A 13,598-nucleotide genomic window follows, 5' to 3' on the forward strand; every position below is an offset into this window, starting at 1 on the left:
ACACAGGGTACCAGTACCGAGTCGATGTGCAGGGGTACGAGGTAATTGAGGTAGATATGTACATATAGGTAGGGATAAAGTGACTAGGCAACAGGATAGATAATTAACATTAACAGCAGCGTATGTGATGAGTCAAAAGAGTTGGTGCAAAAAGGGTCAATGCAGATAGTCTGGGTAGCTATTGGTTAACTATTTAAAAAAATGCACACATGTATGTAAAATGTGTGTATAAATACATATAAAAAGCTGTAAAAAACATGTTTATTTTTGTCCTCCGAAGAGGAGTGGTGGATGGGCCTTAATTTATATACAGTGGGGAGAACAAGTATTTGATACACTGCCAATTTTGCAGGTTTTCCTACTTACAAAGCATGTAGAGGCCTGTAATTTTATCAACTGTGAGAGACGGAATCTGAAACAAAAATCCAGAAAATCACATTGTATGATTTTTAAGTAATTAATTTGCATTTTATTGCATGACATAAGTATTTGATACATCAGAAAATCAGAACTTAATATTTGGTACAGAAACCTTTGTTTGCAATTACAGAGATCATACGTTTCCTGTAGGTCTTGACCAGGTTTGCACACACTGCAGCAGGGATTTTGGCCCACTCCTCCATACAGACCTTCTCCAGATCCTTCAGGTTTCGGGGCTGTCACTGGGCAATACGGACTTTCAGCTCCCTCCAAAGATGTTCTATTGTGTTCAGGTCTGGAGACTGGCTAGGCCACTCCAGGACCTTGTGATGCTTCTTACGGAGCCACTCCTTAGTTTCCCTGGCTGTGTGTTTCGGGTCGTTGTCATGCTGGAAGACCCAGCCACGACCCATCTTCAATGCTCTTACTGAGGGAAGGAGGTTGTTGGCCAAGATCTCGCAATACATGGCCCCATCCATCCTCCCCTCAATACGGTGCAGTCGTCCTGTCCCCTTTGCAGAAAAGCATCCCCAAAGAATGATGTTTCCACCTCCATGCTTCACGGTTGGGATGGTGTTCTTGGGGTTGTACTCATCCTTCTTCTTCCTCCAAACACGCCGAGTGGAGTTTAGACCAAAAAGCTCTATTTTGGTCTCATCAGACCACATGACCTTCTCCCATTCCTCCTCTGGATCATCCACATTGGCAAACTTCAGACGGGACATGCGCTGGCTTGAGCAGGGGGACCTTGCGTGCGCTGCAGGATTTTAATCCATGACGGCGTAGTGTGTTACTAATGGTTTTCTTTGAGACTGCGGTCCCAGCTCTCTTCAGGTCATTGACCAGGTCCTGCCGTGTAGTTCTGGGCTGATCCCTCACCTTCCTCATGATCATTGATGCCCCACGAGGTGAGATCTTGCATGGAGCCCCAGACCGAGGGTGATTGAAAGTCATCTTGAACTTCTTCCATTTTCTAATAATTGCGCCAACAGTTGTTGCCTTCTCACCAAGCTGCTTGCCTATTGTCCTGTAGCCCATCCCAGCCATGTGCAGGTCTACAATTTTATCCCTGATGTCCTTACACAGCTCTTTGGTCTTGGCCATTGTGGAGAGGTTGGAGTCTGTTTGATTGAGTGTGTGGACAGGTGTCTTTTATACAGGTAACGAGTTCAAACAGGTGCAGTTAATACAGGTAATGAGTGGAGAACAGGAGGCCTTCTTAAAGAAAAACTAACAGGTCTGTGAGAGCCGGAATTCTTACTGGTTGGTAGGTGATCAAATACTTATGTCATGCAATGAAATGCAAATGAATTACTTAAAAATCATACAATGTGATTTTCTGGATTTTTGTTTTAGATTCCGTCTCTCACAGTTGAAGTGTACCTATGATAAAAATCACAGACCTCTACATGCTTTGTAAGTAGGAAAACCTGCAAAATCGGCAGTGTATCAAATACTTGTTCTCCCCACTGTATATAAAGCTGTCATCACGGCGAAGGGTGGCTATTTGAAGAATCTCAAATATAAAATATATTTTGAATTGTTGAACACTTTTTTGTTTACTACATGATTTGTATATTTTTTAACTAACTATTTAGCAGTCTTATGGCTTGGGGGTAGAAGCTGTTCAGTGTGCTGTTGGTTCCAGACTTGGTGCATCGGTACCGCTTGCTGTGCAGTAGCAGAGAGAACAGTCTTTGACCATTTTTAGGGCCTTCCTCTGACACCACCTGGTATCGAGGTTATGGATGGCAGGGAGCTCAGCCCCAGTGATGTACTGGGCTGTACGCACTACCCTCTAGCGCCTTGCGGTCAGATGCCAAGCAGTAGCCATACCAAGCGGTGATGCAGCCAGTCAAGATGCTCTAAATGGTGCAGCTGTATAACCTTTTGAGGATCTAAGGGCCCTTGCCGAATCTTTTCAGACTCCTGAGGGGGAAGAGGCGTTGTCGTGCCCTCGTCACAACTATGTTGATGTGTGTGGACCATGATAATTCCTTAGTGATGTGGACACCAAGGAACTTGAAGCTCTCGATCTGCTCTGTTACAGGCCTGTCGATGTGGTTGGGGGCGTGCTCAGGTTGTTGAGGTTGTTGTCCTGGCACCACACTGCTAGGTCTCTGACCTCCTCCCTATAGGCTGTCTCATCGTCGTCGGTGATCAGGCCTACCACCGTTGTGTCGTCTGCAAACTTAATGATGGCGTTGGAGTCGTGCGCTGCCACGCAGTCGTGGGTGAACAGGGAGTACAGGAGGGTGTCTGGGATGATGGTGTTGACGTGAGCCAGCCTTTCAAAGCATTTCATGGCTACAGATGTTAGTGCAACGGGGCGATAGTCATTTAGACAGGTTACCTTGGCGTTCTTGGGCACAGGGACAATGGTGGTCTGCTTGAAATATGTAGGTATTACAGACTGGGTCAGGAAGAGGTTGAAAATGTCAGAGGCCCTTACTTGCTTTTCTTAACCAGAGGAGATTAACTTTACGATGAGAGCCAGCACTCTGTTGACTTTTCCACAGTCTTGTCTACAACACTCTGAACATTTACCCTTTACTTGGCCACACTTTAGGATGAATACTTTGCCTCTGCTCTTTTTCAGTGGTTGCTCATTCCTGTCTGCTCACCCTGGCAACCATGTAGCCAATCATCTATCATGGCCCTTAAGTAGGAGAGACCCCACTGGTACGGTAGCTCCTTAGGGACACACTTAGTTCCACCTCCCAGAGGAAAGCATTTTTACTTTGTTGGCTGTCTAATACGCAGGCAGGCTCAAATTAATTAATAGATCCTTTCAAGCACAGAAGGATCTTCATTAATGATCAGTGTTTTCTTATTGAAAGGAGTGGAGAGTTTTTGTGATCTCTTATCATTGTCTGACCAGGCAGAAGAACTCTGGTCCTCTGTGACACAGGATCAACCAAGAGTCTCAGTCACAGCTGTACTATGGTTACTTTACCAACAGAGTGGATGCGAGCTCCTCCCATAGCGGGCTATCCTAGTCCCAACATTAGATTCACATGGATTTTAAATTGTCAAACGCTTTAGTCATGGTTATTATTATTCAGTGCTGCATGAGGTATATAGGCGTGTGTGTGTGTCTATGCGTGTGTCTAAGAGTGCGAGGGATGGGGGAGAGTGTTTTGGCTGAGCGGTCCCTGTTGACTCTTTATAGTCGTTCCCATATTGAGATATCACTGTAATGATATTGTGCAATTTGTGCTGAACCATTAGCCTCTAGCCCTCATACTTCTGTAAACTGCTGGCTAGAGTGTCAGGTTCGTAGACTGAGAGACTGACATACCAATCTTGGGGAATGAGTTGTTGAAATCACAATGACACTTTCCCCTAGCCTGGTCCCAGATCTGTTTGTGCTGTTTAGCGAACTCCTATGGTCATTGCCATGCCAAGACAGCACAAACATATTTGGGACCAGGCTAACTCCCCACAGATTAGCTGAGTTCTCAGAGTACCTGGAGCCTGACACAGTCAGAACCGGACAGGAGCAGCTTTCCTGGAAGGAACTAAAGAAAAGCCCTTGTGTCAGGGTGCCTTTAGTCTGTCCCTGCAGCTTAGGACAGACAGGAGAAAAGCATCTCCTGAGCTTCAAAAATCCCCCAAATAGAAATCTGTGGCCCAGGGATTACCAGTGCTGCCTGCCGTGCAGTTAGGATGCTGGGTGGGGAGTGAAATTAGGATTCTCATCTGCTTCTGCAGTCACTGGAGCCTGCAGCTAGTGGACACATTATTTAGTGTGCTGTATGTATTCTGTGCTTATGGCAGTCTCCCTCAGTGAGTTCTTATGACAGTTTGTTTTGTCATGCTGTCCTTTTAGTAATCATAACATGAGAATGGCCCACCAGTACCTCATTATTCCTCTCAGAGAATGCCGTAATAACCAGTTTATCTTGGCAGGGCAATCACTTGACCCCCTCTCTACCTTCAAATCAAATGTTATTTGCCACACGCGCCGAATACAACAGGTGTAGACAATGCAAATAGTCTGGGTAGCCATGATTAGCAGTTCAGGAGTCTTCATCATCCTATCTTTGTTTCTTCATTCTCTCTGTTCTCTCTATTTCCTCCGTCTCCTCTCTCTATCTTTAGAACTCTGTTCAGAACAGTACATTGTCAAGAACAGTACATTGTCAAGCAATTTTCAGTAACATTCCTGAAGTCTGAGAACTGTGAGCTATTTTGGTCCTCCTGAACTGTCTCGTCTGGCTTCTTTTCTCTTCCATGTAGTTGTCTGGCTAGCTAGTAGTTTCCTGCACAATATTGTTTTCTAGCTAGCAGTCAGAATGGGGTCTGTGCTGTTAGGGAGGTTTAACAGTGGAAGAGAGAGGATGCATCCCAAATGACACCCTATTCCCTATGTAGTGCACTACCTTTGACCAGGGCCCATAGTGCACTACATAGGAAATAGGGTGCCATTTGGGACCTAGTCAGAGACTGTTGCAGTGCGGCGGACACTTGAACCGTTGAACTTCCTGAAGGATACAGACTGCAGTCAGACAACTTCCTGTGAAGATGGATAGGGCCGTACAATGATGTGAATGTGTCTCTGTGGGGAGACAATGCAGTGTTTCACCTCAACCAGCGGAGGGAGCCAGAGAGGACAACCTATCTCCATGACATCACCTGTTATACCTCCTCTATCATCAATGACACTTATGAACTTACCTGTCTGCTACCCCACTCTCTTCCTTTGAGAATTCAGCCTAGGAAATAGGTAATACTCTGCACATTAATACAGGAAGCCTACATACAGGACTGTCCAGCTTACAGTAATCATATCACTGGGCAGAGCAGGCATGATCTCATCGAGGCATGTGGATTACTAACACGACCCCTGCTCTGCCACAGGCACAGCTAACGACCAAGCTACTGCCCCCAGAGATGGCAGACGCGTGTGTGTGTGTGTGTGCGTGAATATGCGTGTGTGTGTGCATATGCGTGTGTGGGTGTGTTCCCGTAGGGCGTGTGAGTCAGTCGTGTGTCTCTGCAGGCTGTGTTAATTGGTCCCTATGTGTGTATAAATCAGCTCAACATTTGTGTCAGCGTTTGATCAAGTGCTGCTGTGACTGCTCTGATCAATAAACTAAATGCATCATCGTGTTTTGCTCTTTCGCTAAAGGTGTTTCGGTAAATTGCCTTGCTGTTTAAAGCTGGTATTTACATGGGTTATCTCAAACGTCTTGTGCTCAAATTCTGTGAAATTCGTCATGGATCTTGTCTCAAGGAATGTTTCTATTTCAGCTATCTAAAAACTCTCTGCAGATAATTTAACGATCAGTTAAAAACGGATGGAAGATGTTCACTCAATGAGATGTTGTTGAATAAAGCTGACATTACTGCTAGAAAATGATTGATCCATCCCACATGCTGCAGTCCCCTGTTTTCTCTCTGGTATCGTAATGTTACTAGACTCAGTGGAAAGCAAATGGAAGGTGTGCCGTCAATGAGATAGATGTTGTTGGATGAAGCTGACATCAGGATTGAGCCTTTTCACATGCTTTTTACAAGCTGCTGTCTCCTCCTGATCTCTTTCATACAATAATGCTAATCTCAGTCCTTACTGTATTGACTATTTTCTCATAACGATAATGCTAGCCCCCACACTCAACACATTAACTGGAGAGCCAGGGGGTCAATAACTAGTGTCTACTCACTGTTTTATCTCTGGGTGGGTGAGATGGTGACAGTGTGACTACTGCGTTTCACAGCATGCTAACCAGGCTTCAGGGGAAAATAAAGCCAACATAATGTTGAGCTACCATAGTGTTATGGTGTGGCGTGCGGTGCCGTACACAGTACAAATAATTAATTTACATCATATTCATACATTCATACAGTCATTCATATGCATTATGCAGTGTAAATAGCGGTGGGACTATAAACAGTGTTTATGTCCTTGGCCAATGACCACCAGGCTAGGTTTCTTTGTTTTTTTCCTCACCCAACGGCCTGAATAAACAATGATTGGTCTGAGATGACATCACAGGTGCTGGCCCCTCCTCTCCTCTCTGTGGTCGAGAGTCAGTGTCCCTATGGACATGTCACATCATGCTGCCAGCATCCTCCTGCTACACACACACACTGCTGTTTTTGACAGCTAACCCTTGACCAGAAGGGCTTAAGGGGGAAGCTGGTCTAGCACTGTGTCATCACAGAGCTGCACATGCACCCTCACACAGGCACGCGTCATGCAGACACACACACACACACACACACACACACACACACACACACACACACACACACACACACACACACACACTGTTAATCCAGAAGCCTGGTGAGGAAAATGCTTTAGTGAATGTGCCATAAATCATGCTGCTGAGGAAGCTGGTGTGTAAGAAGATCTGTGCCTGTAAGAACCTGCTGCTATTATCTCTTCTCTTCCTGTGGTGTGTCTCTCTCTCTCTCTCTCTCTCTCTCTCTCTCTTTCTCTCGCCCTCTCTCTCCATCCATTCCTATCACACTACCTACTGTCATTTCAGCAAATGTTTTCCTCCTCTTTCCCCCAATTTATCTGCCTTTCTCAAATGTATCTCTCTCTCTCTCTCTCTCTCTCTCTGTGTCTCTCTCTCTCTGTGTGTCTGTCTCTTAGACTTAATAGATATATCAGTTTCATGGTAATTACAGGTTAGCAGTCTAGTGGAGGGATGGAGCGTTGTGAGAGGAGGATGAGTGGGAGATGGATCAAAATCAAAGTGGTGAATGGGCGTTTCTCTCTGTGTGCCTGTTGCTTTGTTTATGGAGCTATTGTCTTTTAGTGTGAGTGGTGTCTTGTTTTGCTATCTTTCAGAATGATCACTACTATTGTGATCTGTACAGACTAGCATACATTAGTTAATGGCCTACTGTGTGTTTGGATTGTTCCTAAAAATGGTTTATTATTGTCTGTTGTGGGCATTTGTCTTACGTGCTGAGAAGAATAGCTTTGGGATTATTTTCTGTAATGAAAAGCGCTACACAAGTTAAATAAAAAATAAAATAATAATGATAATAATTATTATTATTATATTGCTGCCGGCTCTAAAATAATGCTGGCTTGGCTCGAGGCATCTCTCCAGGATCATATTTTCCCTGTATTCATAATCCCTTGTGTAAACTGGAAAACTGGAGAGGTGACAGAACGGCTTGTATTTGTGTAACAGTGACAATCCAGGCTAGCTACACTCAACACTGCAGATGGGTGGGTTCAGGCAATCACACTCTCAGCCAAAAGAACAGTGTCATCTTCAGTAGGGTTGCAAAATTCTGGGAACCTTCAATAAATTCCCTGGTTTTCCAGAATTCCTAGTCTTCAGTAGGCATGACTTCAGTAGGCACAAAACATAAGAAAACTGTCAGAAAACCGAGTGAAACTGGGACGTACTGGGGTAGCTGTCCATTATAAAATGTTTGTTTTCGTTTCCCTATGGTGTGTCCTAATGAACATGGTGGTCACAAATGCAGAGAGGATATGACTTCAACCTGGATTAACACCACTGTTCTTCTCACTCTACCTTGGCAGATAAGAACTTTGAAGATGAGGACTCTGTGGACGGGGGCCGGTCCTCCTCCTCCGCATCGTCCTCCAAGGCGCCCCCCAGTGGGAGGAAGACTGTAGCTGCAGCTTCTGTCCGGAGACCCAGCTCTGCCACTGGACCCGGCAAGATCTCAGCTAAAGATGCTGCTGCAGGTGCTGTTGACGAGGAGGACTTCATCAAGGCTTTTGAAGAGGTTCCTACTATCCAGGTAACCTGCACAGATAGGGGCGACGTGTGTGTGTGTTTACAGTATAAATTGCCATCAACCCCAGTCTGACTCCTGTCCTTGTCTCTTCTCTCCTCTCCAGATCCACTCCAACAGAGAGATGGAAGACAACCTCTCCAAGGTCCGGGAGGTTCTGTCTGATGACAAAAACGACTGGGAGCACAGAGTTGTCGCTGTAAGGACCAAACACACAAATGATCAGTCTCTAAATGAACATTTCAGCACCTCATACTGTGTATTCTTGCAGTCAGAAACGATGGTTGTAGCGTAATATTGTTATTTGTGTTTCCTTTTTTCTAGCTGAAGAAGGTGCGTTCTCTGCTCCTGGCTGGAGCACTGGATTATGATAGTTTCCCTCAGCAGCTCCGTCTTCTGGAGGCCCCTCTGAAGCTGTCGGCTAAAGACCTGAGGTCCCAGGTGGTACGAGAGGCCTGCATCACACTGGGGTAAGGACCTGCAGACAAAACAGCTTTCAACCTCTGTCTTCCACTTCTATACCAAGTGGAGTTAACTACACTGTTAAACCTATCTGTTCCAAGAGCTGCTGTCTCAGACTCGGGTTGAGTATGGTTGACCTGGAGATGTAGACCGTGATTAGAGATGTAGCAGCTCAGTGAAACTGGTGGAAAGCGCCTGGTCTCGCCTGGCCTGGTTTGTCAATCCATCAACCTGATGCTCTTTATATGTGTATCTTGACTCTCTGCTCTGTTGCATGTCATCACTACCACATTAGGAGCACATCACTGACTGACAATTAACAACTCTGAGTCTGGAAAACTTGTAGGCTGCTACTACTACTGCTCCATATCTAAGTACGGGTACACTAGTCTAGAACCTCAAATCAAATGTTTCTGTGGAGATTTGAAAACTGATTGATATTGATTTGATGTCTTGAATCTCTCCCCTCTCCTCTTCAGATACCTGTCCACGTTGCTGGGCAACAAGTTTGACCACTGTGCAGAGACCCTGATGCCCACACTGCTCAACCTGGTGCCCAACAGTGCCAAGGTCATGGCCACGTCTGGGGTGGCAGCCATACGCCTCATCCTCAGGGTGAGTACTGTACACACACATATGCACAGGCAATCATAAATGTCAGGGGTTGACCAACAGTAGATGAGTGTGATTCATGCATTTGCCACTGTAAAAAAACATTTTGTTATGTATTTATACTCAGTTGGAATGATATCTGGTTGCAAGATGATGTGTTGTTAAGACACTGGGAGGTGTGAAATAAACTGTATTGGAAGATCTCTGGGACCTCCTCCTCTTCTCTTCCAGCACACACACTACTCACGGCTCATCCCCATCATCACTAGTAACTGCACGTCCAAATCAGTGGCCGTCAGAAGGTAACGACTCAAGGATCTTCTGTGTGATATATTATTTTGTGTGAAAATCTTCTAGCTTTTCCTGAGGTTTCCCTTATAATGTGTTAACTCTCATCATGTCTTCTCTCTCCAGGCGCAGTTATGAGTTCTTAGAGCTGTTATTACTAGAGTGGCAGACGCACACACTGGAGAGGTAAGCACACACCCTTTCAGCATCCACGCTGCATGCTAATACTATTTATCCAGGACATAAACACTAACAACAGACTGTAGCATGCTTGTCTGCTTTTCTGCTCAGGATCCAACCAGTATTTGTGTTTGTGTACGGATGTAGGATCTTAATTTGATCTCCCTGTTGCAGGAGAACTGCAATGCAGGATATTTAAAACGTGTAGTGTATTTGAGGTTTAAAAAGGCTTCTGAAGTTTTTCACTTAGAAATTTCCCTTACGAAAAACATATCAACCCCTAAAAAAAATTCCATTCATTATAATCCACATAATAATTCATATTTCCTGTTGCTGCTGCACTTTAGATTTCCCCCTCTCCTCTCCTCCTCTTCTCCTCTCTCCTCACTTCTCTTCTCCTCTCTGGCGTGTGACATTTACTTTAAGTAGTTGGGTGTTGGTTGACTGGGCGACTGATGATCCCTAGTTAAATTTATGATGCTGGAGGGCTGGAGCGAGCCACGACAACCCTGCTGAGATTTTAAAACGCATGTAGAAAGCGTGCTGTGTGGTCACTTTCCCCCTGTGGAGAAGGAGAGTGGAGAATAGAAAAAGAGAGGAGTGTATACTGAAGTCTCAGGGGAGATGAGGAAGTCTGTGTGTCCTCTCCATTGGTGTAGTTGTGGTTTCCTGGCTGCTGTACCTGAAGTTGTCTCTGTCATGTTTCCCTACTATCCCACCAGGCACGTGACTGTTCTGACTGAAACCATCAAGAAAGGGATCCATGATGCTGACTCAGAGGCCAGATCTGTCGCAAGAAAGTAAGTTCTTTGGTTGTTTATTTTTGTAAATTAGTCAGAATTTGTCCTCAATTAATTAATCTTAGCAGTTCTGTAACAAGTAATATATTGCTTTATGACTGCATGACCGACAGAAGTGGATGACGATATGGAATAATATGCTATCTGTCTGTGTCTCTGATTTTACTACTAGTGATCATTTGAAAAAGTATTAATTCTTCTGGATTTTTTATTACATAGCATTGTCTCATATGTCACTTTCTCCGGCGATGATGTACACTATATATACAAAAGTATGTGGACACCCCTTCAAATTAGTGGATTTGGCTATTTCAGCCACACCCGTTGCTGACAGGTGTATAAAAAAAAATTCAACGTGGCACCGTCATAGGATGCCACCTTTCCAACAAGCCAGTTCGTCAAATTTCGGCCCTGCTAGAGCTGCCCCGGTCAACTGTAAGTGCTGTTATTGTGAAGTGGAAACGTCTAGGAGCAACAACGGCTCAACCGCGAAGTGGTAGGCCACACAAGCACACAGAACGGGACCACTGAAGTGTGTAGCGCGGAAAACTCATCTGTCCTCGGTTGCAACACTCACCATGCGCAATGCCAAGCGTTGGTGGAAGTGGTGTAAAGCTTGCCACCATTGGACTCTGGAGCAGTGGAAACGTGTTCTCTGGAGTGATTAATCACGCTTCATCATCTGGCTGTCCGACGGAAGAATCTGGGTTTGGGCGGATGCCAGGAGAACGCTACCTGCCTGAATGCATAGTACAAACTGTAAAGTTTGGTGGAGGAGGAATAATGGTCTGGGGCTGTTTTTCATGGTTCGGGCTAGGCCACTTAGTTCCTGTGAAGGGAAATCTAAACGTTACAGCATACGATTAAATTTTAGACGATTCTGTCCTTCCAACTTTGTGGCAACAGTTTGGGGAAGGTCCTTTCCTGTTTCAGCATGACAAGGCCCCCGTGCACAAAGCGAGGTCCATACAGAAATGGTTTTGGTTGAGATCGGTGTGGAAGAACTTGACTGGCCTGCACAGAGCCCTGACCTTAACCCCATCGAACACCTTTGGGATAAATTGGAACGCCGACTGTGAGCCAGGCCTGATCGCCCAACATCAGTGCCCGACCTCACTAATGCTCTTGTGGCTGAATCGAAGCATGACCCCGCAGCAATGTTCCAACATCTAGTGGAAAGCCTGAAGAGTGGAGGCTGTTATAGCAGCAAAGGGGGGACCAACTCCATATTAATGCCCATGATTTTGGAATGAGATGTTCGACAAGCAGGTGTCCACATACTTTTGATAATGTCGTTTATTCAGAGTCAGGTGTGCTGTCATATGAGTCATTTGCTGACAGTTATGTTAATCTACTGATACAAGGGGCTGTGACCTTCATGTGACCTCTGACCTTGTCTCCCCCCTCCCTCCCTCACCCATAGGTGTTATTGGGGTTTCCATGGCCACTACAGCCGGGAGGCGGAGCATCTGTTCCAGGCCCTAGAGTCGACCTATCAGAAGGCTCTACAGTCCCACCTGAAGAGTTCTGACAGTGTCGTGTCCCTCCCCCAATCAGACCGCTCATCCTCCTCCTCACAGGAGAGCCTCAAGTAAGATATCCCTTCTCCTTCCTCCTCCCTTCATCCGTCCACCCTTTCCTCCATCCCTTCCACAGCATAATATTTCTGAGAAATGTTGCCATGATTCATGATGATGTGTTGAAAGAGATTTAAAAGCGTAATTAACATTGATTTGAAGACTGCACTAATGGATATGTCTGCCTCATGGACAGCAATCATAATCAGATTAGGAAAACACTGGGAGTGATTTTATTGGTTGATCCAGTTTAACAATCCCCCACTGAGTGTTGACCATTGATCTCATATACCATGATTCACCAGCACAGTGTTTGTTATGATGAGTCTGGAGTTGGGATTTGGACAGAGTGATGTCATTTTCCTCTAAGACTGAGGATGGTTTTCCTGCATCATCATCAGATGGGTCCGAGCCCTGTACTGATGTCCAGACCTAGGCCTATGACTTTGTCTTGTTTTGATAGTTTGATACACAGTGATGCTGGGCTGTTTGTCAAAAATCTGTTGTTTGTTAACCTCATAGTGGTGTGTCCTCCTGTCTCTTCAGCCGGCCCCTGTCTGTCAAGAGTGCCATAGGAGGCAGCATGACAAGGGGTAAGAGTACTACTAAAAGTATTTGTAATTTCTCAAAGTGTGTGGTGTATTCCATGCCAACTCTTTTATATGTATTTATAATATGTTGTTATTTCAACCTCTCCCCCATGGCAGGTAAGATGGTGAGTTCCAGGGTGAACTCCAACTCCGGCGGTTCTCTTCAGCGCTCCCGTAGTGATATCGACGTGAACGCTGCGGCCAGCGCCAAGTCACGCCTGGTCACCGTGCCCTCCGCTTCTCCCTTCAGCTCAGCAGCTGCCCTGCCCCCAGGCTCCTACGCCTCACTAGGTAAAACACACACACACACACTACCCCACTCCCCAGGGCCATCTATGCCAGGCCCTAACAACCCCACACACACCAAACAGCATTTCAAAATATAATGGTCACTGGATGTCAGTTCTGTATCAGTCATTTCTCAAAGTCTCCACAATGTCTTAATTACGTTATTTAGAAGAAATGTTAATCTGAAAACCACTGGCTTTTATGGCCAGAGTGGATATGTTAATTAATGTGATGGTTGTTAGTAAGACATCATTAAGCTGTGCTCTGAAGAGAAACATACAAAAAGGCCAAAAGTTTTGTCTGTAAACTAATTAAACCCAACATGACAAATGGCTGCCTATAATCACTCAAAGATATGGCTACTGACCTTTAGATAAATATTCAAGACTTTGATAACTAATGATGAACAACTCTCCACGTACCCCCCCCAATTTGATACTGAAGCGTGCTGCAATCCAGATGCTGTCCCTCTGTTCTTGCCCTAACACTTCCCTGTGGAGTTTACTGCTTGCTGTCCATTACAAATTAGACCTCTTTCTCCCACCCACTCACTCACCTCTCTTTCTCTCTCTCCTGCCTCTCTCTCTCACCACTATCTCTCTCTCTCTCTCTCTCTCTCTCTCTCTCTCACCACTATCTCTCTC

General features: G+C 45.3%; 1 protein-coding gene across 15 annotated transcripts in view; it reads left to right on the forward strand.

Annotated features, from left to right (window-relative positions):
• The window catches only part of clasp1a (cytoplasmic linker associated protein 1a), a 102,713-nt gene that overhangs the window by 58,683 nt on the left and 30,432 nt on the right, over positions 1 to 13,598 (forward strand). For all 15 annotated transcript variants that reach the window (XM_045206685.1, XM_045206686.1, XM_045206687.1 and 12 more), the window contains exons 9-18: positions 7,940 to 8,163; positions 8,264 to 8,356; positions 8,482 to 8,627; positions 9,099 to 9,234; positions 9,463 to 9,533; positions 9,646 to 9,705; positions 10,422 to 10,499; positions 11,923 to 12,090; positions 12,623 to 12,669; positions 12,784 to 12,957. In XM_045206685.1, coding sequence (XP_045062620.1) covers positions 7,940 to 8,163; positions 8,264 to 8,356; positions 8,482 to 8,627; positions 9,099 to 9,234; positions 9,463 to 9,533; positions 9,646 to 9,705; positions 10,422 to 10,499; positions 11,923 to 12,090; positions 12,623 to 12,669; positions 12,784 to 12,957 — 1,197 coding nt within the window. The remainder of the gene's footprint in view (positions 1 to 7,939; positions 8,164 to 8,263; positions 8,357 to 8,481; positions 8,628 to 9,098; positions 9,235 to 9,462; positions 9,534 to 9,645; positions 9,706 to 10,421; positions 10,500 to 11,922; positions 12,091 to 12,622; positions 12,670 to 12,783; positions 12,958 to 13,598) is intronic.

Source organism: Coregonus clupeaformis, chromosome 23 (assembly GCF_020615455.1).
Source record: "Coregonus clupeaformis isolate EN_2021a chromosome 23, ASM2061545v1, whole genome shotgun sequence".
NCBI lineage: Eukaryota > Metazoa > Chordata > Actinopteri > Salmoniformes > Salmonidae > Coregonus > Coregonus clupeaformis.